This window comes from Mesoplodon bidens, assembly GCF_964165515.1.
Source record: "Mesoplodon bidens genome assembly, chromosome: 3".
NCBI classification, from domain to species: Eukaryota; Metazoa; Chordata; class Mammalia; order Artiodactyla; family Ziphiidae; genus Mesoplodon; species Mesoplodon bidens.
Genome location: NC_138178.1, coordinates 94,263,015 through 94,290,148, shown reverse-complemented (window position 1 = coordinate 94,290,148; position 27,134 = coordinate 94,263,015). Strand labels below are relative to the sequence as shown.

General features: G+C 42.3%; 1 protein-coding gene across 3 annotated transcripts in view; it reads right to left on the bottom strand.

Annotated features, from left to right (window-relative positions):
* INO80 (INO80 complex ATPase subunit) overlaps positions 1 to 27,134 on the bottom strand; it is a 131,645-nt gene that overhangs the window by 5,140 nt on the left and 99,371 nt on the right. For 2 of the 3 annotated variants that reach the window (XM_081229914.1, XM_081229916.1), the window contains exons 28-35: positions 22,744 to 22,838; positions 16,615 to 16,687; positions 6,105 to 6,263; positions 5,362 to 5,464; positions 4,461 to 4,549; positions 2,184 to 2,339; positions 1,720 to 1,879; positions 412 to 627 (exon numbers count right to left, since the gene is read on the bottom strand). In XM_081229914.1, coding sequence (XP_081086040.1) covers positions 412 to 627; positions 1,720 to 1,879; positions 2,184 to 2,339; positions 4,461 to 4,549; positions 5,362 to 5,464; positions 6,105 to 6,263; positions 16,615 to 16,687; positions 22,744 to 22,838 — 1,051 coding nt within the window. The remainder of the gene's footprint in view (positions 1 to 411; positions 628 to 1,719; positions 1,880 to 2,183; positions 2,340 to 4,460; positions 4,550 to 5,361; positions 5,465 to 6,104; positions 6,264 to 16,614; positions 16,688 to 22,743; positions 22,839 to 27,134) is intronic. The other variant, XM_081229915.1, reaches the window with a different exon arrangement.

Below are 27,134 nucleotides of genomic sequence, written 5' to 3'. Positions count from 1 at the left end.
ACAGAGTCCTAACCACTGGACCACCAGGGAATTCCCTACAGCAGGTGTTTAACCCTAAGGTGATGGAGCACAAGGCTGGGTAAAAGTTAACTATGCTAGCCTTGACTACTGAAATGTAATTATTAAAATGTGTGGGGGGGGAATCAGTTCTCAAAGCAGGAGAAATTCTGTTTAAAATTCAGCTTTCTCTGTTTTCACAGTTACTTCCACTTTGAAGGCAGTACTGTGCCAAGTCACAAGGGCAAGGAGAGAGTCAGGACCACTCAGTGCTGAGGCAGAATCCAACACGGGCTTGGGAAGGAGCTTTGGGCCTGGGGGTGTCCTACTTGTTCTACCTGGCAGAATGCTCAGTAGACCCTCCAGACTGTCCCCGACCAGAATGGAGCCCGTAGTCCCCTGGGGCCTCCGCACCTTTAGACACGTTGTACCCGTATGCAGCATAGGCAGCTGCAGAGGCCGCGGCAGCCCCTGCTTTGGCTCCTGCCATTGCAGCAGCACTGCCTGCGGTGGACTTCCGGCTCCGGCCCTTCCCTGCTCCTTTGGCTGTGCTTCCTGAACCTTTGGGGCGGCCTCGGCTTCGGGCTGAATGACCACGTCCTGCGGCTGGCATTTCCTGAATGGAAATTCCTATGGGAACAAATGGGCCAAGAGGGAAAAAAGTTTATTTCTTCATATGTTAACAGAATCTTCTCCTGGACAGGGAAAGTGGCTTTCAGGGTGTTTGTTTCAGGACTCCCAGGGAGGTCTACGCCTCACTTTAATGGCTGGGACACAGCGTCACACAGCGTTAGTAAGAACTGTAAATAGCTACAACAGCCTGACACCTCAAGCTGCTTTTCATTCTCTAAGAGTGGTGCCATTACTCCTGAATTTCTTCTTTCAACTAGATCATTACTAAATGAACTCCAGAGACGTGCACCTGTGATTCACCTGCACAATCCAATGTTTTCCTGCCTCGGAGAATCAACTTTTACTCCCAAGGTTTTTTGTCTGTTTGTTTGTTTGCTTTAATTAATTAATTAATTTATGTTTTATTTTTGGCTGTGTTGGGTCTTCGTTGCTGCGCGCAGGCTTTCTCTAGTTGCAGCGAGCGGGGACTACTCTTCGTTGTGGTGCGCGGGCTACTCAGTACGGTGGCTTCTCTCGTTGTGGAGCACAGGCTCTAGGCCATGCAGGCTTCAGTAGTTGCTGCACACCGGCTCAGTAGTTGTGGCTCGCGGGCTCCAGAACGCAGGCTCGGTAGTTGTGGCACATGGGCTTAGTTGCTCCGTGGCATACAGGATCTTCCCGGACCAGGGCTCGAACCCGTGTCCCTGCACTGGCAGGCGGATTCTTAACCACTGCGCCACCAGGGAAGTCCCTACTCCCAGGTTTTAAACTTAGAAGTCCTCAAGAAATAGCAGCAACACTGGGCCCCACAGTACAAAGTGAGGAAAGGCCTGGAAAAGCTAACTATAATTCAAAACTGGCAAAAATAAGGGTGAAATATGAAAGACAGGAATGGCTAGAGAACAAAGAAGTTTGAAATCTTTATGAAGCTCTTATTTTGCACTCCCTGAACCTTCTCACTCCCCCTGTCACTTGAATCGGCTAATGGAAGGTGAGGCTGCAAAGTCTTTGTGCTCTACTCCACTCCTCTTTAAAGGAAGCAGAAAACGGCATCAGCCTAGAAGGAATCAGGACCTCACCCAAGCTGTACAGGACAGTAGCATCACCTACCGTTCACAGTGTCTGACACGGAGCCCGTTATGGAAGCAGGAGAGTTGGTGGCTCGAGACTGAGGGGCTGAGGAGGCTGGGTCATCCACAATGACCAGCATGTCGCTGCTGCTCTCATCGGGAGGAATAGAGCCGGTGTGCAGCTCACTGCTGATGGAGATCTAGAGGCAAAAGGGTCATGATCACCCCCACTCCTAGCGCCCGCAGCCCATGGCCCTCGTGCCTACATCAGGATGTGCTTCTCAGGTCTCACCACCATTTGCCTCGCCTGCCTGGCTTCACTCCTGAGAGTTAGACCCCCTGCTTTGGCTCCAAAGAAGGCAGCCTGTCCTCACTTGCTTTTCTTCCCATGGATTCCATATGTAACCCCTTCTACAAGGCAGGAGAACTCCTGGAAAAGCAAAGGCTACCAGGTCAGGACACAGTCCCCACTGCTGTGATGAAGGCATCTAAAAGGAGCCTCACCTCACTGAAAGGGCTGGGCATGGCTGAGTCCACACTAATGAAGGAGTCATCCCCGTCTGCAGAGAGGTTGGAGTTATCAGCCGAAGGAACAAATGGGATCACTAGGTTCACACCCTCCTTTCTCCTTTTCCCATCCAATTCATCTTCCTTTTTCTTCTGGGAACACACAAATCAAGAAATATGGAAAAAGGATGAGGACAGGCACCAAGAGAAAAGTGGGGTTGGAGAAGAAAGTGATGACAGAAATTTGACTCTTTGTAAACTTCTAAGTTTCATTTTATTCAATTAGCATATTATTAAAGGAAGAAAAAATCCTAAGGAAGGAGGAAAGGGATGGCTTAGTAAGAGTTTATGCATATTCTGGCACAATAATACAGAGTTGAAAGGCCAGTCACACTGAACTGGAACTGTGCCAAACCTAATCCTCACAGGGCGGGGTGCATGGTCAGCTTCCAGCATGGCCAAGCTGCAGCACTTCTCAGGGGCTGAACTGATGCAGCCCCACAAGAGGGAGGGCCCATGCTCTTAGTATATTTTCCGCACATCTGTTTTCACTCTGCCTTCTTTTTAAATATGTATAAGGGGAATGAAGGTTCTTATTACACACAAGGAATACTGAGGTGGCTTTTCATTATTTCCTCAACTTATGCTTAAGGATTGAGCGACTAAGCTACACTAAACAGTTCTAGAGCCAAGTTCAGTAGGGCTTTGTCACAGATGAGAGATGTAGAAGCACAGAAAGTGCTTAGAAAATTCTGGGGATCACACCCATCCACGGCACCTAACGGCATTTGTATCTAGACCTATATTAGGGTTAATACGGTATGTCTTTGTGTAGTTTATATTATTCACTGGGTATTTATGTGAAACTTCTTATTCAGAGTAGGGATGGCACGTGATGCAAACTCAGTAAACCCTACAATGTCCTGTTGAAGAAAACCACCCTTTCTTCTTTGATATTGTTTCTGAATAGTAGTAAGCAATGGGTTAGAGATTTGAAAGTGGAGTCATAAAAGAGAACCTGAGAACATGGGTAGAAATAGCAGCCCAGACTAGGAAGAACGTGAGCCTTCATTCCTAAGATTTTTTTTCAACTCTGTAAATATAGTGAGTACCAAGGGCATCCTTCAGGCTAGAAATAGTTCTGCTTAGCAGAAGGTACAATTGAGGGTGTGGACTGAGCTGGTGTGGCTATCAGAAGATGAACATATAATATAGACAGGCTCCTAGGCTGCTGACCATCAGGGCCATACAGCCAAAGGGACACAAGGCCCTATACAAGCTTGCGTAAGAGGAAGAAGTGGACCTCCACTTAAAACACAACCAGCTTTAACATGTGACAACATGCTTCAGACAAACCAAACAGTCCAAGGAAATGATACATGGACAAATGTCTGACTTGAGGGCCCAGAGCTATGGCAATGTCTGAAGTTCAGCACAACCCAAAGGTAAGCCAAACCCACCAGAAGAAATTAGGAGTCACTTTCTGAAGGTAATAAAATGGTTTCAAACCAACAGCCTTTATTTATTTATTTATTTATTTATAGATTAATTAATTATTTGTTCAAACCAACAGTCTTTAGGCATGGTTAAGTCTGGGAACCTAGTCAGAACTAATGGGCTGACTCCTGAAACAAGAGTAAGCCCTGGAGACCTCATTTCTGATTTACATATCAGTAAAGATCAGGGGTAAGGATTACTGATATACTTTGGTAGAAATAGCAAGACAGGGAGAAATGTAGGGGAACTACATCTCACTTTGCAGCTAGCCTGGTGGGCTCAAGTAGGAAATGTCAGAAGGGAGATAAAAACAACTCAAATCCTTGGCATGACTTGGAGAAAAAGATGAACAGACTGGCCAACGATTTATTTTTCCAGTAGTAGATGACACTGAATGGTGCACTAGCAGAACTATGGCAGAAGGACTGGATCTAATGACCTCCTAGGTCCTTTCTAAGATTCTACGGAATCTAATAATGTAACATCCATCTTACATTTATTAGACTTAATGCTTTTTAACAGTCCCAACAAATGGTTTCCATAATTACATGTAACCACAGACACATGTAATTATGTCTGTGTGGGGAGTACAGTTCTACCAAGGCTGCATTTCTCCTGCTTGATTCTCTATCAGGACAGAACTGCTGTATAGCACACGTAGATGGAGCTGGACACCAACCAGTAACCAAGACGACAAGCCTGTACCCTGAAGCCTCTTCTGTAAGGACCACTCCGCACCCCCATCAGTCCCTGTCCACCACCCCAAACTTGACATACCTTCTCTGCGTATTTTTCCCGCTTGCGCTTGCGCTCTTTAACTCGGTTGGTTTCCTCCTGCTGCCGTTTCTCTTCTTGTCGGAGTCTCACTGTCAAGAAAATTTAAAAAACATCTGATGAAGTACCTGTGGCAATCCTAATCCTCATTCTCTGAAATTAAGGTGGCCATATTCTTTTATATTTATGATTGAAGGTATGACTTCTATCCATCTAAGGCAGATAACTGGTGGTTTTCTAACTTGGAGAACGAACAGAGTTCCTTGGATTCTTAACAGTTTGGGGGTTCAAACCACGATTCAGTGACATTGTCATGGGCCTTTCCTTGCCTTTTATTCTTTTTCCTTTTCTTTTTAGCCTTTTAATATCTCTGCATTGCACAGAGTCCTGAAAGGTTTTTAGAAGGTGGTGGCAAATGTGAGCCCCATAAGAAAGGCACTTCATCACATTTTCTGATGTGATGCTGTCGAAGTCCTCAGAGGTTTACAAGGTAAGTCTGAAACTGAAACCCATTGTTCTCAAAAGCCAGAAGTACTGGGAGAAGCGTTTGTATGTTACATACAGCAGTGTGCTTTTCCAACTTTTCCATAAAAACATTTCTCTGGATAGAACAGAGTAAATTCATTACCGCTGAGGAGTCAAGGGTTATAGCCTTCCTGGTACACATTTATTTGAAGTCATATTACTCTAACAATACACAGGAATTTTTCCTTCTGCTCCATAATACATCCTTCTTTGGGTTTTAATATAAAATATTAACCAAAAAAATGTTTCTCCCCAGACAGTCTTTGGCTTTGCCTCCCCCTGTCACAGTCAAGGGCGCCTTTCATTTCCAGAAGAGTGGGGCTAAAGAAACCTCTCTGTAAGGAGGAGAGAGCGTTAATAAGAGGTCTAGAGTACATACATTTTTTCTCCAATTCTTCATCGTCTAGAAGAAGGCTAACCACCTCTTTGGGTTTCAAGGTATCCGGTTTGAAGTTTCCACCAGAAATCACCATCCGCTGAATCTGAATATCAAAGCAGATCAAAAACCACCACCATCAGGCATCCATTCCCTTATGGCAAATATTCAGAAAGAAAGAAACATCTTTCTTAATCTGTTGTTCTGGTGAGGCCCCTGGATTTCCTACTTCTTTTTCATTCGTGTGACTGGCTCATCCAGGTCATTTGTCCAACAGAAAGGACAATGAGAAGTTCTTTGCTTGCAACTGTTAACTGATAGCTATAAGGTCCAATAATACTGAATCAAGAAGGAAAAGAACCCAAAATGATCATTTCTTTAGAAACCAGCAAATTTGTCACACAACTCAGAGGCCGGTCACACTGAGAGTACTAGGGTGAGAGCAAACGCCATTCCTTCTTCCCCTGAATGTGAAACCATGTCAAACAGGAAGGCCACGACTTGGGGTCCTCTTCACATGAACAACAGCTGAATGTAGGTTGGAGACACCATTCTGGTAGAAAAGGAGTAAGGAATGGCCAGGGCAGTAGACTGCTTTTGTACGGGACCTCATTTTATTTTCTATTCACGAGAAATTTTAGTGCTTTCATGACCAACGAAAGCCAAGAGAGTCTTAGTCTTAGTCCAGTCAATGTGGCTGGACTATTTTCTCTACCAGCACAATACTTCCTTTGCCTTCTGCTTACCTCACTCTTCTCCTTGGCTCGCTGCAGAATGCGTTCTTCAATGGTGCCCTTACAGATGAGTCGGTACACGGTAACCTGCTTTGTCTGCCCCAAGCGGTGGGCCCTGTCCATGGCCTGCTGATCCACAGTGGGGTTCCAATCGCTATCATAAAAAATCACCTGCATAGGCAAGACAAGAATACAGCAAAGATGAGGCACTCTCAGGGCAACACCAGGAATTCTGACAGCAACCCAGCCACTCATCTATTTCAATAGTCTGATGCCAGATTTTTTTCTACGATATAAAGATGAACAGGTATCTATCTACTCATAAAACCAAGCCATTCCCTCACCTGCCCTGGGCAAAAGAGACATACTCTGAGAGTTTTTCAGGGTTTTCATTTAAAAAGAGGGAGTGGCAACAATATTAATAGTTAACACTCAGGGCTTACTATTTGCCAGTCATTGTACTAGGTGCTTTATGTGTATTAACTCACTTAAATCCCACTACCACTATGATTTAGGTGCTATTTAAAAACCCCTTTTTATAGATGAGGAAACTGAGACACAGAGGAATAAGAGATTTTATCCAAGATCACACCGCCTAAATAAGCAGTGGACCTGGGATGTGAGGGATATGAAAGCCTTCTCTTTAACCCTAGGCCTACCTTGTAAGAGAGAGACATGGCTTTCCTGGCATTCTCAGGTTCCCATTAACAGGGTCATTTCCTGTCTCTTGAATTCCAGGCAAGAAATGTTTAAAGGGTTCTCTGGAAGATACTTCTAGTTTGCTAAACAGCAAACACAAACAACAACAAAATGTACTCCCCCCTCCCCTGCCCCACCAGTGATCCTAAAACCAACAGACTCCTGGGTCCTCAGCCCTGAGGCTACTATCAATACAGTAGACCTCCTAAAAGAAAGCCAGTTCAAAATGACCCTCATCTCTCATGCGTCCTCCTCTACATTCAACCAAGTCACCAAATCCAGCCAGTGCTTCTTCAGAAACAAACCTATCCTTTCTACAGTCCACTGTCCTCCTTGACCAGGCCCTCACCACCTACATCTGGCTCACTAGTTTCTAGACCAGCAGGCTTCTGAGATCTGTCTCTTTCTTCTTCAGTCTACTTTGGATACCACTGGAGACCACTCCATCTCTCTGTCGATTATGCTGTTACACACCAAGTCCAAACTCCCCTCAATAATCAGGTCCTGCTATACTAAGACAACTTCATTTTTATTCTTTCCTAATATAAAAGCACCCCTTCCCTTTTGTCAGATAGGTCTCTACGGTATCCCTCACTTATATTATGTTTGTTTGTACTACTTCTTGCTTAAGCTGATTTTCTGACTAACAATCAATCCTTCAACTCTTCTCTGTTGGTTAAGGTTCAGTTTAAGCTTCACCACTTTCAGGAAGACCTCCCTGATTTCTCTTGCCTGTGACAACGTCTCCTTTTCCTATTCCTCATGAATTCCTATTAGAAGTAACACCGGCTGAAACCTTTTGAGCACTTAAAACAGATGTGCATACATATCTCACTAAATTTTCAAAAAAACCTTATATATTTCCTTCATCTTATAAATTAGAAAGAGACTGGCCTGAGTTCACAATCCTAATAGTCTCCTTCCGCAACGTGCCACTATTAGCAAAATGCTGCATCACCTATCCTGGTCTAAGTTCCCACTCAACTGCTACCTTCTAAAGGTGTCCAATTGTTTCGTGCGTATTACATATTTTAAAAATCTTCCTGTCTAGTCTTATTTGAGGACAGACACCATCCACCAGTACAAAGTAGAATTCTACAAATATTAGTCAATTGATACTAGAATCTCTAAGGTGTGACCAAAACTAGACAGAGCCTTAAAATGTAGGCTGCAGAGTGATTCATTTCTCTTGACACTGTTCCTCTAGATGCTTTTTCCCTTGCTTAACATCATTCCTAAGTAATTTATTTTCTTATTTAAAAATGGAAGCAATTCTTCTGCCATTTTCTTCAGAATTCACTTCAGGTAAAGATGGATAAAAGGCATCAGCATTTTCAATGCTCTTGCCTCCACTAATAAGGACCCCCACTGGCTCTTTCTTCTGGCGCTCCTTTTGTCTTGCTTTCATATGAGGTATAATCCCTCAGTTTTTATAGTGTAGGTTAGAATCCTTGAGGAAAAAATTACAAACTGCCTGCCAAAGAAAGAAAATCATTATGAAAGCTTATTGTTAATCCACAGTGTCCACAGATCTAGGATTTGGAAGTACACAATGTTTGTCACTTGTAGAGGAGTTTAGCCACAGGATATTCTGGAGCTTCAACAGGATATGCAAAATTTTAGAAAATTCAGTTTAAACTTTCAGGGAGGACAAAGGAAGAGAAGACAGAGTTAATGAAAATGAGACCTCCGGACTTCCCTGGTGGCGCAGTGGATTCCGGGAAGATCCCACATGCCGTGGAGCAACTAAGCCCGTATGCCACACCTACTGAGCCTGCGCTCTAGAGCCCGCAAGCCACAACTACTGAGCCCACATGCCACAACTACTGAAGCCTGTGCACCTAGAGCCTGTGCTCTGCAACAAGAGAAGCCCCCTCTTGCCACAACTAGAGAAAGCCTTTGCGCAGCAACGAAGAACCAATGCAGCCAAAAATAAAATTAATCTTTAAAAAAAAAAGAAAAGAAAATGAGACCTCTAATTGGACTGGGGGGAGGGTCATTATTTGCCCAACATACCTAACATGACTTACATATGTGGAAAATGAGAGTTGATGTCACACCCCAAAGATAGTACCTTAGTAGTCCAAGCCTAAGGCAATGGTTCAGCATGAATTCATAATGGGGAATCCTATATTATGAATCATTTCATAGGTGTTTCCTCCATATTTAAATTTTTTTCCTGGAAGTCTCAGTGGCAACCAAACCTGATTCAGCTTGGGTTCTTTTGAGATCATAAACAATAAGATTAAAGCCTAAGAGACAGGCTTTCAATTTAACTTTAAAGTCCCCCCTTCCCCCAATTTAGTGGCTATGTATCATTCAAATGGATTAAAAGAGGTGAGGAACTGGGGAGAAAGAGAGAATAAAATAAGATTCTACTTAACCCTATCCAATAAGTTATTGATGTTTAAAAAAAAAAAAAGAAAGATTCTACTTAGAAAAAGACCCAGGGAAAAAGAATATGAAATATGTGTAAGCTAGTGGGTTAAGACAAGAACAGAGAGAACTAAAAACCAAGTTCGATGTATGGTTATTATATAACTTGACAATAATGAACACTGAATCAACCATGACATGAACTCAGGGAGAGGGAGTCAGGGGAGACCACGTCCATTAGAATAGGACAGAGATGACATCTTTGTTTATGGAGCTCAGTGAGACATTCTAGAGAAAATAACAAAGAACTACAACAGCTGACTTAACTAGGCAAGATTAAAGCTAGTCAGTCCACAATGTGTGGCCCAACAATGACTAAGGGGAAATATATTACTTGTCAGCACCTTTATGAAGTTGTAAACACCAAGCTGGGCGGGCATTGGGAGGGAAAGCAAGGGAAGAAGGTGAGAGCTGAGATGGGGTGGAGGCGCCTGGTTATACAGGTCAATGAGAGGGAGTTTCAGGGGATGAGGGAGTGAAATGGAAAACGGGAAAATTTAGAGGAACAACTGGAAAAAGCTGATGAACACTTGGAGGGTGGAACTCACTCTTTTTTCCCCCAAGAGAACGGGTGGAAGTTCAGTCCCTTGGGAGGGCTGAAAGCTGCCCCATGTTGTCTCACAGGACATAAGACTTCTCACACTGTTACTAAGGGACAAAAGCTCTTCAATCTCTCTACACATAAACATTTAAAACAGATCTGACACAAACAAAACCAACAGTGCAGTTTGTAACAATTTCTCACTAAACAATGTCAAATGCAAAGAGATCCCTACTCCAAGAAGAACACACAAAGAACAACACAGGCAGTGAGGGGCAGTTGCCACTAATTTCATGCTAAAATCATGTTTTTACTAATAGAGTGAGCCAGACAGAATCCCAATGTTTACAAATACACATTTATAAATGCACTCTCAATCATAAAACATTAAGTTTTTCCTGACATTTTAGGCAGACTAACCTCTTCCTTGTCCATAAATGGTTCTGGGGATCTTCCAAAGCTGAACAAATCTCAGGACAAAGGAAAAATGCCAGGCAAGCAATTAAGCTTATTGTTTCTCTAATAATACACACACAGCGAGGATAACTTAACTCCACACAAAGCTTTACTAGCAACTCATTTACATCTTTTATTTACTTATTTTTGGCTGTGTTGGGTCTTCGTTGCTGTGCGTGGGCTCTCTCTAGTTGCAGTGAGCGGGGGCTACTCTTTATTGTGGTGCACAGGCTTCTCATTGAGGCACCTTCTCTTGTTGTGGTGCGCGGGCTTCAGTAATTGTGCTGTGCGGGCTTCAGTAGTTGTGGCACACGGACTTAGTTGCTCCGCAGCATGTGGGATCTTCCCGGACCAGGGCTCGAACCCGTGTCTCTTGCATTGGCAGCCGGATTCTTAACTACTGCGCCACCAGGGAAGCCCACTCATTTCAATCCTGTGGTCTCATTTTTTCTGAGTATTCCAGAAGGTTCTAATTTATGAGTCCCTTAGCCCTCCCGTCAAAATTAAATGTAAATTATTTTGGAATTGGGGACTCAGAATATTCAGAGCCTCTCTCTATGCCCCAGGATATAAAGAGAATTCCTACTTCTACTCCTCTAGCTATGGGGTTAGGGGCCTACTTTGGTTCTTTCTGACTGGCAGGAGCAGCTTACCTGAATGAGGCAAACTGTGAAAACCAAAAGCATGATGCAGATTTGCCCCCCTCAAACCTGCTTATTTTTTGGCCATTCAAATGAATGACTAGGTGAACTATTCCTTAAGAAACCACAGGCCAAACCTGACATAGGCAGGCTGAGAAGAAGGGAAAGATATTTTAATCAAATGAACCAAATGCTAGGCCTCCCCAGGTGACCTCATCCAGCTTCATGGCCTTAAATGTTATATCTATGACCTGATGATTCCAAAATACATCTTGAGCCTCAAACTTTCTCCTAAATTCCATACTCTACCACCTGGGTGACAATGCCACTTAATGCCTGGTTAAGAGTCTTGAACTTAACAAACCCCAAACCAAACTCTTGATTTCCCCTCTCAAACCCGTTCCTCCCCACACCTCCCCCTTAACCAGTCGTTGGTATCTCCATCGTTCCAGTTGCTCAGGTTGAACACCTTGGAGTCCTCCTTGATCCACATGATCCACATCCAATCTAGTAGTAAACCCCATTGGCTGTGCCTTCAAAATACATGCAGATTCCAATTATTTCTCATCACCTCCACTACTTCAATCCTCGTCCAAGTCACCATCGTCTTGCGTCTAATTCCTAACTGAACTTCCTGCTTCTACTTCTCTCCCTATAGTCTTCTCCACCCCACCCCCGTGAAGCCAGAAGGACACATTTAAGCTCAAGCTAAAGTTCTTCCTCTGTTCAAGTTCTTCCAGTAGGCTCCCACCTCAAAATCCTAACCATGGCCTATTAAGCCCCACACAATCTGCTTCTGCCACTCATTTTATACCACTCTGCCCTCATTCATTCTGTTACACCTACAAAGGGCTTGCTTCATTGCTTGATTATGCCAAGGATGTTCTCACCTCAGGGCTTTGTTCTGTACTTATCTCCTTTCCCTGGAATGCTATTCTTTTCTGCCAAATGCATAACTGGCTTGCTTTTCTCACTTTCTTCAGATCTTGGTTCAAATGTCACCTTATCAGAGAGGCTTTACCAGCCCATTTAAAACAGCAACCCCTGACCCTGAATTGGGTTTTGAAAAACAATCAGAAAAGGCTTCCCTGGTGGCGCAGTGGTTTAGAGTCCGCCTGCAGATGCAGGGGACACGGGTTCGTGCCCTGGTCCGGGAAGATCCCACATGCCGCGGAGTGGCTGGGCCCATGAGCCATGGCCGCTGAGCCTGCGCATCCGGAGCCTGTGCTCCACAACGGGAGAGGCCACAACAGTGAGAGGCCCGCGTACCGCAAAAAACCCACAAAAAACAAAAAAAAACAATCAGAAGTTTACCAGGTGGAAGAAGACAAAGTGCCCAGGACAAAGATCTATGATGAGGGAGCTGTTAATGTAACATTATGATACAGTATGGTGGGTTCAGGAAACAAGTCAATTGTTATTACCAGAACATAAATTTTTTGTTTTTTTCCTTGAAAAAGGACGTCTTTGTTTCTGGACACTGCATGCTTTTCTTTAACAATTAAAGCACATGTGTAATGTATGTTTGAGGCCACAAAACAGGCTGTTGTAGTTAGCACAGAAATCATGTCAGAGCCAGAATGATTTCCCTGTACCCCAATATGGGAACACTTCTTTCATCCCATCCATCCGTCCATCCATCCATCCATCCATCCACTGGACCACTGGAAGTCACAGGCCACAGGCCCTTCAGAGAGCACCGGACACAGCTTTCACCCGTACCTGCCAAGCGCCAAAGGGCGCTCCAGATCCCTAGAGCCTAACAGACCCAACCCTTAGCAAACCTACTAGTCATTGTGAAGTCAGCCCCCCACCCCACCCCCAGCCCGTGCCCCGCGCTCACGCAGTTGGAGGGCTGGCTTCAACTCCGGTGAGCTGGTTTGGGACTGGAAAGGAGGGAGAGAACAGAGGGAGATGGTGGGAAGTAGGGAGGGTGCGCCAGCCTTCCCCTCCTCAGGTTACTGACGTTCCGGATCTCAAGAGTCTGTGTCGCCATCTTTGACCCACTGCCCCCACACTGATGGCTGGACCTGGTGGCAAGACGCCAAGTGGACCCAAACCGGATCTAGGTGGGAGGTGATGGACTTCATCATAAGGAGAAAGGGGGGTGGGCTGGAATCTGGTGCCTGGTGAGGCGGCGAGTGGCAATGAAGATCTCCGAGTCCCCCCTCAAAATGATGGTCGCATTGCCGGGAAATCCACTGACCCTGAGAGAGAGCAGTACCTCCCCTAGACATGGGCAGAGGCGGCCCATGCCCTGGCGCCACACTGGGCAGGTTCTCACTCTCCCAGTGCCTTGTAGGCAACTGTTGAAAACCCCTTCTTTTCACCATTCTTCCACGCTAGGCCCCCAACCTCTCCCTGCCTCTGGAACATAAATTTTGGAAGGAGTAATAGACTGGCAATTAGGCTGGAAAGGGAGATAAAGGCCACAAAATGAAGGGCCTTGTATGTGTAAAAGAGCTTATACTTTATCTTGTAGATGACAGAGACTCCCTAAAGAGTTTTAAGCCAGGGAGTAGCATGGTTAATAAAGAAGGGTATAAAAACTAACAGAGGAGGTATGGGGCTAGGGACTGAGACTGGAGTCCAAAAGATCAGCTAGCAGAAAGTGATGAATCTTGACTCCCATTAAGAGTAAGACTAACTGGGCCCACTGCTGCCAACTCCTAGGCAGCTGTCAGAGAGTCCCCTATAACCTGGGAGAGAACTTTCACTTTGCTGAATTGAATCTGTGTCTGGGTCAGTTCCTACGTGCTCCTCCCTCTATTTCAAATATGCATTGGCGGGACTTCCCTGGTGGCATAGTGGTTAAGAATCTGCCTGCCAATGCAGGGGACACGGGTTCGATCCTTGGTCCAGGAAGATCCCACATGCCGCAGAGCAACTAAGACCGTGTGTCACAACTACTGAGCCTGAGCTCTAGAACCCGCGAGCCACAATTACTGAGCCCGCGCACTGCAACTACTGAAGCCTGCACACCTAGAGCCCGTGCTCTGCAAGAAGAGAAGCCACCGCAATGAGAAGTCGGCGCACCACAATGAAGAGTAGCCCTTGCTTGCCGCAACCAGGGAAAGCCCACACACATCAACGAAGACCCAACGCAGCCAAAAAAACAAAACAAAACAAAAAATATGCATTGGCTTCACTCAGCTGGAGCAAAGCTTGGGATGTGGAAGGGGGTGCCGTGAGGACTTCCAGACTAGATAAATGTAATGACTGAGACCACCCACATGCTAAATAGTGTCTCAAGACCCCTCCAGGAACCAAGTAACTCATCCTCCAATCTGTGCCCAACTTTCCCCATCGGTCACCTCTTGGTATGAGGGAAGCACCCTGGTGTGGCAGGACTACCAGTCTTCACTCCTGGGTTCACGGCCTAGCTTGATCACCACCTGCCTGGCGTTCTCACACAGGTACCTGGGCCTCTCTAAGGATAACTGTGGTTGGGATGTTGAGACAAAGGCTTCCTGGGGTCGGGGGTGGAGAGGAGGGGAAGCAGGAGACACAGAGATAAACTCAGGCCCAGTTCCTGGGGCTGTGCAGAGACACAGGAGAGGCATATCAACCAACCCTGGAGGGGAACAAAGGTGCCAGAGAAGAAGCTACTGCCCCCTGGGAAGCCCCTAAGAGTTTCCACCCCTCTTCCAGCCATGCCTCCAGGACACAGCAGGGCTGAACCAGTGCAAGGCTCTGGAGTATTTCCTCCCCAATCGGCTCTCTTCCTCCTCTGAGGCTCCCAATCCCCAACTCTGGCCCTTCAATCCACATCATGTGTGCATTTGTTTTCACCCGCCCTGGGAATCCAGAGCCTTTCCTGGACTCCCATCCCCAGCTTTCCCATAGCAGCAGAGCTGAGCACAGAGCCAGGCAGACAAGGCCTAGGGGAAAGGAGGGGTATTTGGGGCCCAGTATAAATAATGAAGTCCTGGACCTGGCTCTCTCATTTGGGGCTACAAGGGTCACAGGATCCTTGAGGGCTATTAATGTGCAGGCACTGGGGTCACATGTTTCTAGGTAACATTTCACAACCATGAGAGAAGGAAGGATTATTATATTCTTTTTTTTTTTTTTTTGCGGTACGCGGGCCTCTCACTGTTGTGGCCTCTCCCGTTGTGGAGCACAGGCTCTGGACGCGCAGGCTCAGCATCCATGGCTCACGGGCCTAGTTGCTCCGCGGCATGTGGGATCCTCCCGGACCAGGGCTTGAACCCGTGTCCCCTGCATTGGCAGGCAGATTCTTAACCACTGTGCCACCACGGAGGTCCCTATATTCATTTTATTGAGGAGGAAACTATGGTTTAGAGCAGTCAAGCAACTGTTTCACTTTCACATAGTGAACAGCAGAGCTGGGATTCAAACCCAGGTCTCATTTCTCTAATTTGAAGAAACCCCAAAACTATGGAATCTGCCCTCTATCACCCACAAACTGACAACCAAAATAATTCATCAAAAAAAAAGAAAAAAAAAAAGAGTATGACTAACTGGGACAGTATGCTTGAAAACTAGAGCAGAAAACCAAGGAGCAAAAGAGAAACGTTGCTGATATGACACCAAGTGAGCTACCTCATCAGAGAACCCACAAGAACAACACTACCACCAATGACTGCCTTCTCTTAAGATGACTGAGGCTGATGATGTGCACATAAGATACAGAATCTACCCAGTTATGCCTCCAGCAGTCCCCAGGCCCTGGAACCCTGTCCCAGCACAGTTAATTGGCTAAAGTGGTTTAGATGCCGAGGAAGGTACAGCTGAGTCCTATAGTTGATATTCTACTTGGTGATGTTACAGAATCTGTTTTTCATTCTTGAAGGCAGGCAGTTCTACAGTGTAGCAGTTAACAAAGAGAAAGAATGAACACAGCCTAGAAGTGGAACCTGGGAAACATGGGATCTAGTTCCAGCTCTACTGTGTGAATTTATTCAAGCTTCTTCACCTTTGTACTTCATTCATTTCTCCATGACCCTCCAGAGTTTGCATCCTCCTTATATTTGTGGGGATTCTGATGCTCTGTATTTCACAGAGAGGTACCACAATGATCACATTAAATGACATTTGCAGAATCATGCCTTCTACAAAACAATTTCCCATTTATGTATTTTTATGTCTCAGGGTTACTGATATTGTTTTTAAATATATTTGTAACCTGGGAATAAATCTGAGATACAAAAGGAATGATCTTTTCTTCTCCCTTTCAGATGCTGAAGTAGTCCTCCAAGAAGATTGGGCATAAAAGGATAGATAATTTGATGGGATGTCTTTTTATTTTATTTTTTAAATCACCAATTTCATTGCTCTCCAACCATGTTTATAAGTTCGGGATACAAAAATATGAGTTTTTCCTATGGTGGAATAATGCATAAGAGAAATAAAACAACTTTTTGATTTTTTCAGTTATAGCTCCTAAAACAAACACATCTGGTTAGTTGACTGGGTTTTTTTTCCAGTTTGTTTATTCACTGACATATTCCAAGTGTTTAAAACACTATCAGACATATAGGGGGCATTTACTAAATATGTGTTGAATGAATGTGTAAGAAACTTAGAATAAGAGAATGGAGAGAAAAGCCCAAAAGGAAAGCTAAAATGTTTCAGTTCCAGGCAAAGTGCCACTATTGTCTTTTAACACAACAAGAGACAAAGAAATAAAAAGTCTGTGACACATAATAAAGGATAAGGCCAACCGAACAACATATTTATAGTAGAAAAACCGCATATCCAGTGTATTTTTGTGCTCGTTACTTACTGTATCTGCCGCAGTCAGATTGATACCCAGTCCTCCAGCTCGTGTACTTAGCAGGAACACAAAAATGTCATTCCTGCAGAAGAGGGAGGGATATTTTAAGAGGAAAAAATGAAAAAGAAAAATGGCATGTGGCAAAAGAGAGGGATCTCTGGACAAAGAACAGTGTCTAGGCCTAGAAAGAGTTTTGGTGGTTACCCAGACCTGATCCAGGTTTCTCTGACACACTGTACAAAGGTGCTCTGTTGCTAAAATCAAACCATGGCAGTCACCTTCCAATTTGCAGATAAACTTTTGCTGCCCACTAATATTGACTGATAGGCAATATAATTATAAACATTTGACAAATGTAACAGAAAAATATGCTATGGAAGTAGAGACCTCTCTTTCTGTAACAGTCATATTTTTAGCAAGTCAAACTATTCCCAGTTCATACAGAGGGGACAAATAAGTCAGTATTTCCTGGTGTTTCCCCAAAGAATCGTGACTTCCAACAATCTGGGAACTAATGATTTTAACTCCAAAGCACTAAAATTCATATGAAGAAAGTTAGTCCCAGAAAAATGACCTGAGGTTGGGATTAAGATTCAGGTTATGACTTTTAAGTATTACGTTGAAGTTAGGATCAATCCATGAAGACAGGCTGAAATTAAAGTACTTTTTGACAAATGCCAACATAACCCTTAACAGAAACAAGACAGTTTTCTCATTTTCCCTCTACATCCTACATCCTATTAAAGAAACCCAGAATTACAAATAAATCAGTAGGTGCCACTGTCATTCATTCAGGCAGCAAATATTCACTGAATATCTTCTAGGGACAAGGGCCATGCCAGATCACAAAGAGCAGTCTTCGACTGTAAGATTTATCTATGTATACACATACAACTAGGGGCTCGGTTTGAGCCCAGTTCCTGCAGATAACATAAATATATTTTAAGACTATCCTGCATTTTCATGTTCCTGCCACCTGAGGTTACTTTCCAGAACACTTCTAAGGGAAAGGGACTGCCTTATACTGGTAAACAAACTTTACAGCCTTCTAAATCAAGCTGCTCACCCCCTTTCTCCATGACTATAATGAGGAATAAAAGTAGAAATTCATTTATATCACTGTTATTCAAACTGCAGGTCACACCTATCATTGGTCATGAAATCAGTTTGGTGGGTCTGGACCACATAAATTAAAGAAAGAAATAGAACAGATTAGAAAATATTATAATACAACAAAGGTCATAAGGATAAGTATTGTTTTGTGATTTCAGATATGGTAGATATGTACTAAATCCCAATGTAAGATGAATTTTATTCTGTGGGTTCCAGTTAAAAAAAAATAAAGAAAAAAGAAACACACTGACATCAGGATGCTCTCATCCCTTGATGCTGTTCTTCCTTGGTCAAGTCACTTGGCTGCTAAAGGTCTGTTTCCTGTGCTATAAAATGAGGATGCTCTGAATATAGTTGAAGTGACTAAATGATGACATATCAATGGCAAACATGAATACCAGTGAAGGAACTATTCTGAAATAAGTATCCTGGTTAATCCCTAAGCTGGGTGGTCCTAGTAGAAATCTGTCCATTAATTTGCTTTCAATTAAACACAGCTTTCCTAGAGGCAGACATGGATAACAGATCATGTTTGGAGGCCTCTTGTAGGGCATAATTCCAAAAGTATTGTACTCTAATGAAAGTTCTGCTCATTTATGCTTGAATTTTATCATAAAGTTTAATATTTCAGAATTTTATTTATAAGATGTCATCTTTCACGGTTAAATCATAAAGGGCAAACTAAAAAGTTAAAAGGCATCTGCCAGTTTACAAACACATTTTCCCATAGATATGGGATGATATAAATGGAAGCTTGATACCTCACAGCCCATAGGAGAATATTTAACCACAATAAGGCTTCAAATAAAAATTGATGTAGCTTTCCAGGGCCATACTAATCTCTATAGAATAATCCTTCCCACTCTGGCCTTAGGAAGATTGCTCAGTCCCATACATCTATCTCTCTTTCCTGCTCTGTGGACACAGAGGCAGGGGTTAGAGGCTTCTCTCCGATATCTGTGTAAGAGCTGATGGAGTCACCCGATGCCTAGGACTTTTTGTTGGTGTGGGGATGGAGGAACAGGGATGGCACAGGGGAGGGAGACAGAAGGCAGCTGGGATCTGTAGTAAAAGAGTAGAGGCAAAAAGATGGGTCATTTCCATAGAGATAAGTCCCCAGATGTGGTAATCATTCACAAACAAGGACTATATACAGAAAAAAACACTAGAGAAAGGAATACAGATAAAAATAAATTAGTACCAAAACTTAGAAACATTAATGGTGGAAAATGTTTCTTTGAGGATATTAACTATTTATTGAGAAGATGCTTTTAATGATGAGGTAGATGGTAAGTAGCAACGTTTGGCTGCATTCAATGTAATTTCATCATACTGTAATGGAAAAATAAGGATTATGGGAACCCTGGGTGATTAAAAATCAAAGAAATTAGTGTCCATCCTGGATCACACTGTTGGATCATATGTAAACAAAAACACATCTAAACTGAACTGTTAAGAAGTTCCTTTCTACTTAATAAATCTAGTATTGATAATGTGAATTAATGTTTTGGGAGCTGACTAAAAGGAAGAAAACAGAATCCCAGAAGGCAACATGATGGTTTGGGTGCCCTCTAGGGGGCTATAAAGGAATCTCAACTCAGGGTCTCTATTGGAAGGGGCCATGAAGACGAGGTTTCAGGGGGATCTGTGAAGAAGCCTATGAAATCATGTAGCAAAGACATGCCTAAGTCTCACTCTTAGGCTACTATGCAACAAAATACTCAAATAGTGCTAGGTACGTAGCTGACTGCAGTGAAGACTTGCTGAATGACTGAAAAAGAGCCAGAATTAAAGATACTGGAGCTTTATACTCTCACCAAGAAGGAAAAATCCACACTACACTCATTTTTTCTCATGTTTTCCAAATGGTCACCCGAGTAATCAGATAATCAGGGGGATCCATTTGGCAAACGTCATGGGGTAGGAGGAAGGGAAGCAAAGGCCAAGGCAACCCAGAGCAAAGACCTTGTGAATGGCTTCTAGGATCACGCACTGGTCACGTGTTCTGAATGTTGCCCAGTCAGGACATCCTGGCCAAACAGTCTTTAGTCTCAGTCAGACTCTTTCCTGGAAGGATCCCTCATAAATAAATCTTGTATAAAGCGAATGTAAATGGCTTTTTATAGGAGTTCTTGTTTACTCTGGCTGACCTTTGAGCCACAGGGCTTTCCAGTTGAAACTACAATTTTTTCTTTTGATGTCTTTTCATTAATAATAATGAAAATATTTGGCAAGCCATGCTTTTTTGTTTTCAAAAACACCTGTCTTTTTCTCTCTATTGGGCTACTGTTGCCATTCAAATTTGTAAATTTAGATCCCATTTGGAGGGACCTGCCTGACAAGCTTCTAATCAGCATAGGCACAGTTCAGATTCTATACGTGAGAGGTAGGAGATTATTTCCTAGCCACAATCCTAACTCTACCATCTAGCTCATATGTAGGAAGGGAAGAAGATTTTAGTCTGTTTTTTCATTTTACCTAACATTAGATGCAGATGCAGATGTTAAAATGATTGTTACTCAGTATCTAAATAAAACTCATTACTCCCTAAGTAATTCTTAGTTGTAGAATTTGGATGCTCAAGTAAGGTTTTCCAGGAAAGCATAAAAACAAGATATTTACTAAGCAGATCTAGTATAAGTTAATGGTGAAAATACCCTTTTAAAGCTAAGCTTTTCAAGACTAATGTGTGCTACTGTGATTGCCCAAGTAATCACAAGTTAAATAAGAGATTTTAGAAGTAGTAAATTAGATACATCTACTGATTTTTTTCCACTAAAAGGTCACTGTAAAATGTAGTGAGCCCTGGATCTCACAGTCCAGTTTCCTGGGAATTGCTTCAGCTAGAAGAAAAATTGTAGCTCTACAACGCAGAAGCCCAAACTGTTAGAAGTCAACGTAATGCAGCTCTGATTGGAATCTAAGCCAGTAGAATTTTCTACAAAGCAATATGACAATATGCACAGTCTTAAACATTCATATTCCTTTACTCAATAATCTCTCTTGTTTGAATCTATATTAAGAAAATAATCTAAAATGATGACAAAGCTTTGTAACAAAGATACTCAACATTTTAACAACAGAAAGGTGGTATATCGAATGTAATGGAATACTGATCACTAAAAATAATGATTACAATGACTCTTTTTTAATGATATGTGAAGACCTTTATGATATACTGTTAAGTGGAAGAAATGAGGACATAGTCATCTCTACAATATGGGTATCAACATATAAATCTAACTACATACACACATCAAAGACAAGAGGAATAAACCAAAATGTTAACAGTGATGGGACTGTGGGCGACTTTTACTTTCTTCATCAAATATTTCTCAAATTTTCCTCAATAGGCATTTTATATAATATACAATGGCCCCAACTGTTACTGGAAAAAAAAATTAGCTTTGCTATAAATGAGATTCTCAAATGTACAATATCGAACATATTAGTGGAAAAAAACCACAAACAGTAACAGGCAAAATATCTATTACTTAATGGCTTTTCTTCTAACACACAATTCATGCTGCCTTCATACCAATGTGCCCAAATCACTGAAGTGCTGGCATTCCTGGAGAAAACATAGGCACCCTGGGGGAAACATACAGTCTACAGATCTTGTATGTAAGATTCTTGTCATTTGGAGCCCTGCAGGTTGGACTAGATAAGGACACAGTGAAATGTATTTCACTTGATTTCAAAATCAAGGAAAGATAAAAATCAGCTGGTAAACTTTTTTGGGTGTGGGGAGAGGTGCACACAGTATGGAGTGCTAGGAGGCACTACTATGATTATACATGTCTCACTCAAATAATCAAGTTAAGAATCGGTCAAAAGCTTCTGCTAGGTAAGAAGCTAAGTTAGGTCATCTACCAGCTGCTTCAGGTAACAAACTAAAATAGGTCCAAAGCAGCTCTTACCCTCCATTGTTGGTCAAACAGGCACCTGAATGCAGAAGTAGTTTCAACCTAGGAGTTATTGGTCTGAGTATATACTATAAACCAAAACATCAGGATGTATCTCCTTACCCATGCTGTGTTATAAAGGACCGTGCAATAGCAAAAATTCTCAATCAGAGGACATTCTATGTTGAACTATGGATTTGTTTCATGCTGAAGTAAAACATGCTTTAAAACTGAAATGAAAGAAACTAAAAATTGCAACCTAAATACAAATGGCTATGTGCTTAATTTTCTACCCAAGAATTCGAAAGTTAAATATTAACAGACAACACAATTAAAGGCCAAAAATTCAGAACTGTTCTGACTTACAGAACATTAAGATCTACTCTATTCCTTAGTTCTCCAGGTCTAAGGAAAATTAAGGGTGGAGTTCAGGAGACCTGTCACTAGCAGACCCTGGCTTTCTCCTTGGAGAGAGCAGTAAGCAGACTCTGCTTATTACAATGAGAACCTGTACTTGGGATAATTATGGTTCTGCAGGCCATCAGCATCCAGCATGCAGTATTTGAAATTTCATAGGCTCATTATCAGGTGGGAGAAGTACTATAACTGAGAGCTGCCAGATGAATAGATTGCACACTACTGCAATTTGTCATACTGCACTGTACTACTACAATATTAGAGGGAAAGCAGGAAAAAGGAGGTATTTTTCTTTAAACTTATACAAAATGAAATAGGTAAGCAAAAACAAAAAGAAAATCAACTGCAAGTCAATACCCAGAGATAGCCATTGTTAACATTTAGGAATATAGCCTTGTGGATTTTTTTCTATGTACATATTATTCACATAAGAAGGATCCTGGTTCATACTCAGAAATCATTTCTTTTATTGCCCAAAGAAACAGGCACTGATTTGGCACTAAAATTACCAACTATTCATTTCCTCTCTCTTTCACAGACACACAAATCTAAACCACTATAAGCAGATCTAGCTACCTCATAAAATAGCAGAAATAATATCATGATTGCTTAACAATCTGAGATGTGTTGGTATTTCTTTTAACTCATCATCTCAACTAGAGGAAAATCAAATGACCATTTTTGTAATTCCTATTAACATTACCTGGTCTGAAAATCAGCAACCATGTCCCGCCTCTCTGAGATCTTGGATGAGCCATCAAGCCTCATGTAGGTATGCTTCCTGTAAACCACATATTCCTGCCAATCAGAGTAAAAAGATATAATAAGTTTGATGCAAATTACTGCGTTCTAATTTCCACAAGCATCTACCCACCTCATCCATACTGGGGGCAAGTCATTCTACCCAGAATGAGGAGAAAGCAATCTCAGAAGTACAGGAATTTGATTCGTAAATGAGTTTATTGTCAGTGTGCGAAAACAGAGGGTACCCTGAAGATTAAAACGACTCTCAATTTCAACTTAGAAACTAATCTTATTCCTGCAGATTTCTGTAGTTTTTGTAAAGAAACAAGCTAAACAAAATGAAATCTGTAAACCAAAATGGCTTTTCAGTCACTAACCAGATGTCTCTCATGGCTATGGAACAGCCAGTTTTCTTTCAGCAACATCCACCCCAATGGGTTTCTCTCCAGCAAATTCTTGCTGACCAAGTCCTTGAATTTACAACCTAAGCTCCCTTCTCCCAGCACAGCATACATCACTGTTAAGGGAGGCCTAAGCATCAGAATGAACAGAAGACAAGGTAACTTTCCATGGCAGAGAATGTTCTTGGCATTATCTGTAAGAGGAATTAAAACTTTTAAGAACAGAGAAGAGATTTCAAGAGATGCAATAGAGGGGATGTATCTCCATTCTTGGAAGTTGCAATTCCTCTTACAGATATGTCCAAATGAGCAATGATTTCCTTTCTTTACCCCGATTATATGGATTATGTTTCAAAAAGTCCACTTGCAGAGGGACTGTTACCAAAACCTAATACAGGGACTTCCTTAGTGGCGCAGTGGTTAAGAATCCGCCTGTCAATGCAGGGGACACAGGTTCTAGCCCCAGTCCGGGAAGATCACACATGCCGCGGAACAACTAAGCCCGTGTGCCACAACTACTGAGCCCACATGCCTAGAGCCCGTGCTCCACGACAAGAGAAGCCACTGCAATGAGAAGCCCGTGCACTGCAATGAAGAATAGCCCCCGCTCGCCGCAACTAGAGAAAGCCCACGCACAGCAACAAAGACCCAAGGCAACCAAAAAATAAAAAGCTAATACAGCTGCCTATTTATAAGAAACACCATGAAGCAGTTTTTTCAGTTCAAAGAAACTTTTTTCCTATTGAAAAATACTAATCATTTCTACATTTGGGAGATGTTTCTATTAATTAATTTTCTGTGGTCGAATATTCTTCCTTTGTAGTATTCTCATTATGGACCTCTTATACCTGGCTGGGTACTTCAGCACAGAAGGTTGTTACAGTTTGGTATGACTGGTACAGTGTATGTGGCAGCACTCTTAGAGCAAGTTGATATATATATATATATATATAAAAAATATGTGTGTGTGTGTGTGTGTGTGTGTGTATATATTTTTTTTTCTTCCTTTTTTCACTATTTCCTTCTGTCTCCAGGTGGTTCTTTAAGGGCTTTGGTAATCACAGGGTGGGCAGAAAATATTCAGTCAAAGCAAGCTTCAAATTTAGTGGTAGAGCCCTATAATGGGAATGGGTTAATGGCAGAAGAGTAGGGGGTGTTTTGGATGAGGAATTCAGGAAAGAAGATGAAAAATGACAGCATGATGATGGTCTTTAGAGGCTCACTATACCTGGGCAGCTAATCCAATCAGGAGATGTTGCCATCCAGAACAACAAAATACCTAGATTATAGAGAGACAGTCCACAGATTTGAACTTTAACCAAAAGGTGGGCTTCCTGCATAGGCACTGCACTCTTTTGCCTTTTGAACCAGAACTTCCAACTTTAGTGACAGGACTGATGAATGAACCTTCTTGTAGATCTTGCTGTTCATATCATTTATATATCAAGGTCAGAACAACATTAGAGATATTAATCCTAGGCCATAATTAAACCAACACTGATCATAGACAACCTGTTACTGAGGCAACGGAAGTGAATCTTTCCCATTTGCTGCTTTAAGCCTTTGCTCTCTCACCCAGGGGAACAGGGGGATTTCAGAAGGCTTAGTTGAGTTTAGATCCTATTTCAGTAAATAGCTTCAAAACAACAAGTAAATGGACATGGAAACAGCCGTTAAAAGCAGAACAGAGGAATAGCTATATCCTGACAATACAGAAAAACATCTATAAGATAAAGACTGAGCTAAAAAGGCAATTCAGTATTTCTTTCATTCACAAATTCTGGCTACACCAAAGCTTTCCTAGACATCTCTCTAGAACTCTAGGCTATTTGGGAAAGATACTTAATTTAATCAAATGCTCATCCGGAAAGAAAAGCCTTATTTTTTCCAATTGTTAATTTCAAGAACTGTTCCATTCTTAGTTCAGTTCTCCTATGATCCTAAAAACACCTAATGATTTAACATAAAATTTAATTCTATCTTTTAAAATAAAAAGACAAATTCTAACAACAAATCATTTGATAGTAGTCATAGCACTTTTGAAAAGTTAGTTTAAAAATCTATTTTAAAAAATCTATCCCCACTTAACAATCTCTATATCAAAAGGTTTTCTAATAGTTTTCTAATATCCATCTTAAGAGTCTTGCTTAATATATTCTTTTCAAAGCCAGCAGCTGAGACTGGTTAATTAGTGACTATTTGCTGAGTTTTGCAGTTAAATGTCTTTTATTTTTATTTATTTTTTAAACAAACTTTATTTATTTATTTATTTATTTATTTATTTATTTATGACTGCGTTGGGTCTTCTTTGCTGCGCGCGGGGCTTCTCTAGTTGCGGCCAGCGGAGGCTACTCTGTTGTGGTGCGCGGGCAGGCCTCTCATTGCAATGGCTTCTCTTGCTGTGGAGCACAGGCTCTAGGCTCGCGGACTCTAGAGGGCAGGCTCAGTAGTTGTGCTGCATGTGCTTAATTGCTCCGCAGCATGTGGGATCTTCCCGGACCAGGGCTTGAACCCGTGTCCCCTGCATTGGCAGGCAGATTCTTAACCATTGCGCCACCACTGAAGTCCCTTAAATGTCTTTCAAGGATGGCACAGCATTCTCATTCATCCCCCAATAGTCTGTAATTCACTCCCATGCCTGAGGACCACTGCTGGATGACTACTGCTTGCTGGATGACTTTACTGTGTTTTGTAGGAACCGTGTCATGTTAGCACTCCTGTGCATTAAGAAGGGCTTATGGTACAGAAAGGCCAACCGTTACCCAGTTCTTCCTGACACTTGGCACTCTGTAGAAACCAAGGGCATTTCTAACCCAAGTCTACTTGGGTTATTTAGGAAAAGCTCAGAAAATGATCCATCAGTATGATTAAATTTCTTGGAACCTTGTAAACCAAGAATTCCTTTCCACTTAAAGCAGCGAAGAGAAAAGAGAAACCAAATGTAGACCTTCCCCTCCCAGAAGTCTCATAATTTAGTATCCTCCCTTAATTAAATAAATATGAACACCAGTATTCTCAAGTGGATCAATAACCACTAACCAAAGTAAGCTCTAATTCTGCTTGAACTAATAAAATAAAAATTATGGCTTTTAACATTTAGGAAGTCTTTAGACCTATACAGTTCTAGTAGATACTATTTTTAAAAATTATTGTAGAAGCCAAAGGGGTTATGGACAAGATGTATTCTTGGCATCTGAGTAGTGATTTTCAGCCGGGATTAAAATTCCTGGGTCCCACCCCAGGAATTCTGACTCTGTAGGTCTGGGTTAGGGCCTAGACCGGTTTATTTTTAAAAAGCTCCAAAGATGACTGCAATAGACACCCTATTTCTAGAGCTGAGAACAACCACTCCAGAGGGAAGGCAGGGCAGGGTCCCTTAGAATCATGCTTTCTCAGCATGGTTCTCAGATGAGCAACACATGAAGTTTGTTAGAAATGCAGAACTGAGGGGCACACCCCGTATCTAGTAAATCGAAATCTGCGTTTAACAGGTGTGACTTGTAAGTACATTTACACTGTTATAGAACATACCCTTATGCTATTTCTAAAGCACTGGAACACTTTTTCCAAGAAAACTCTTATATGGAATCCCTCTAATATAAAATAGATTTTTTAAAAAATTACTATTCTAGCTAACAAAGAAGGGTAGGGAGTCCAGGCCCCACCTGTTTAATGTCTACACCTAGGTCTCCTGTCCTGTACCCAACCCCATCAGTTGAAAAACCACTGTCTTAGAATACAAATTGAGAAGACAGGTCAGTTCTGGAACACATCCCTAAGTCCTACTTTTTAAGCAGTAGCATGTGAACAGAGCTATTAGCATAACTCAAAATAGTTTCAGCAAGTGCCTCTCAATCCTTTAAAGTATACTAAATAAAAGCAAACATTCACACACCCAGGGGCGTAATACAAAGGGTCTAGGTTCACCTTGTAGTAGTGATAGTGATGA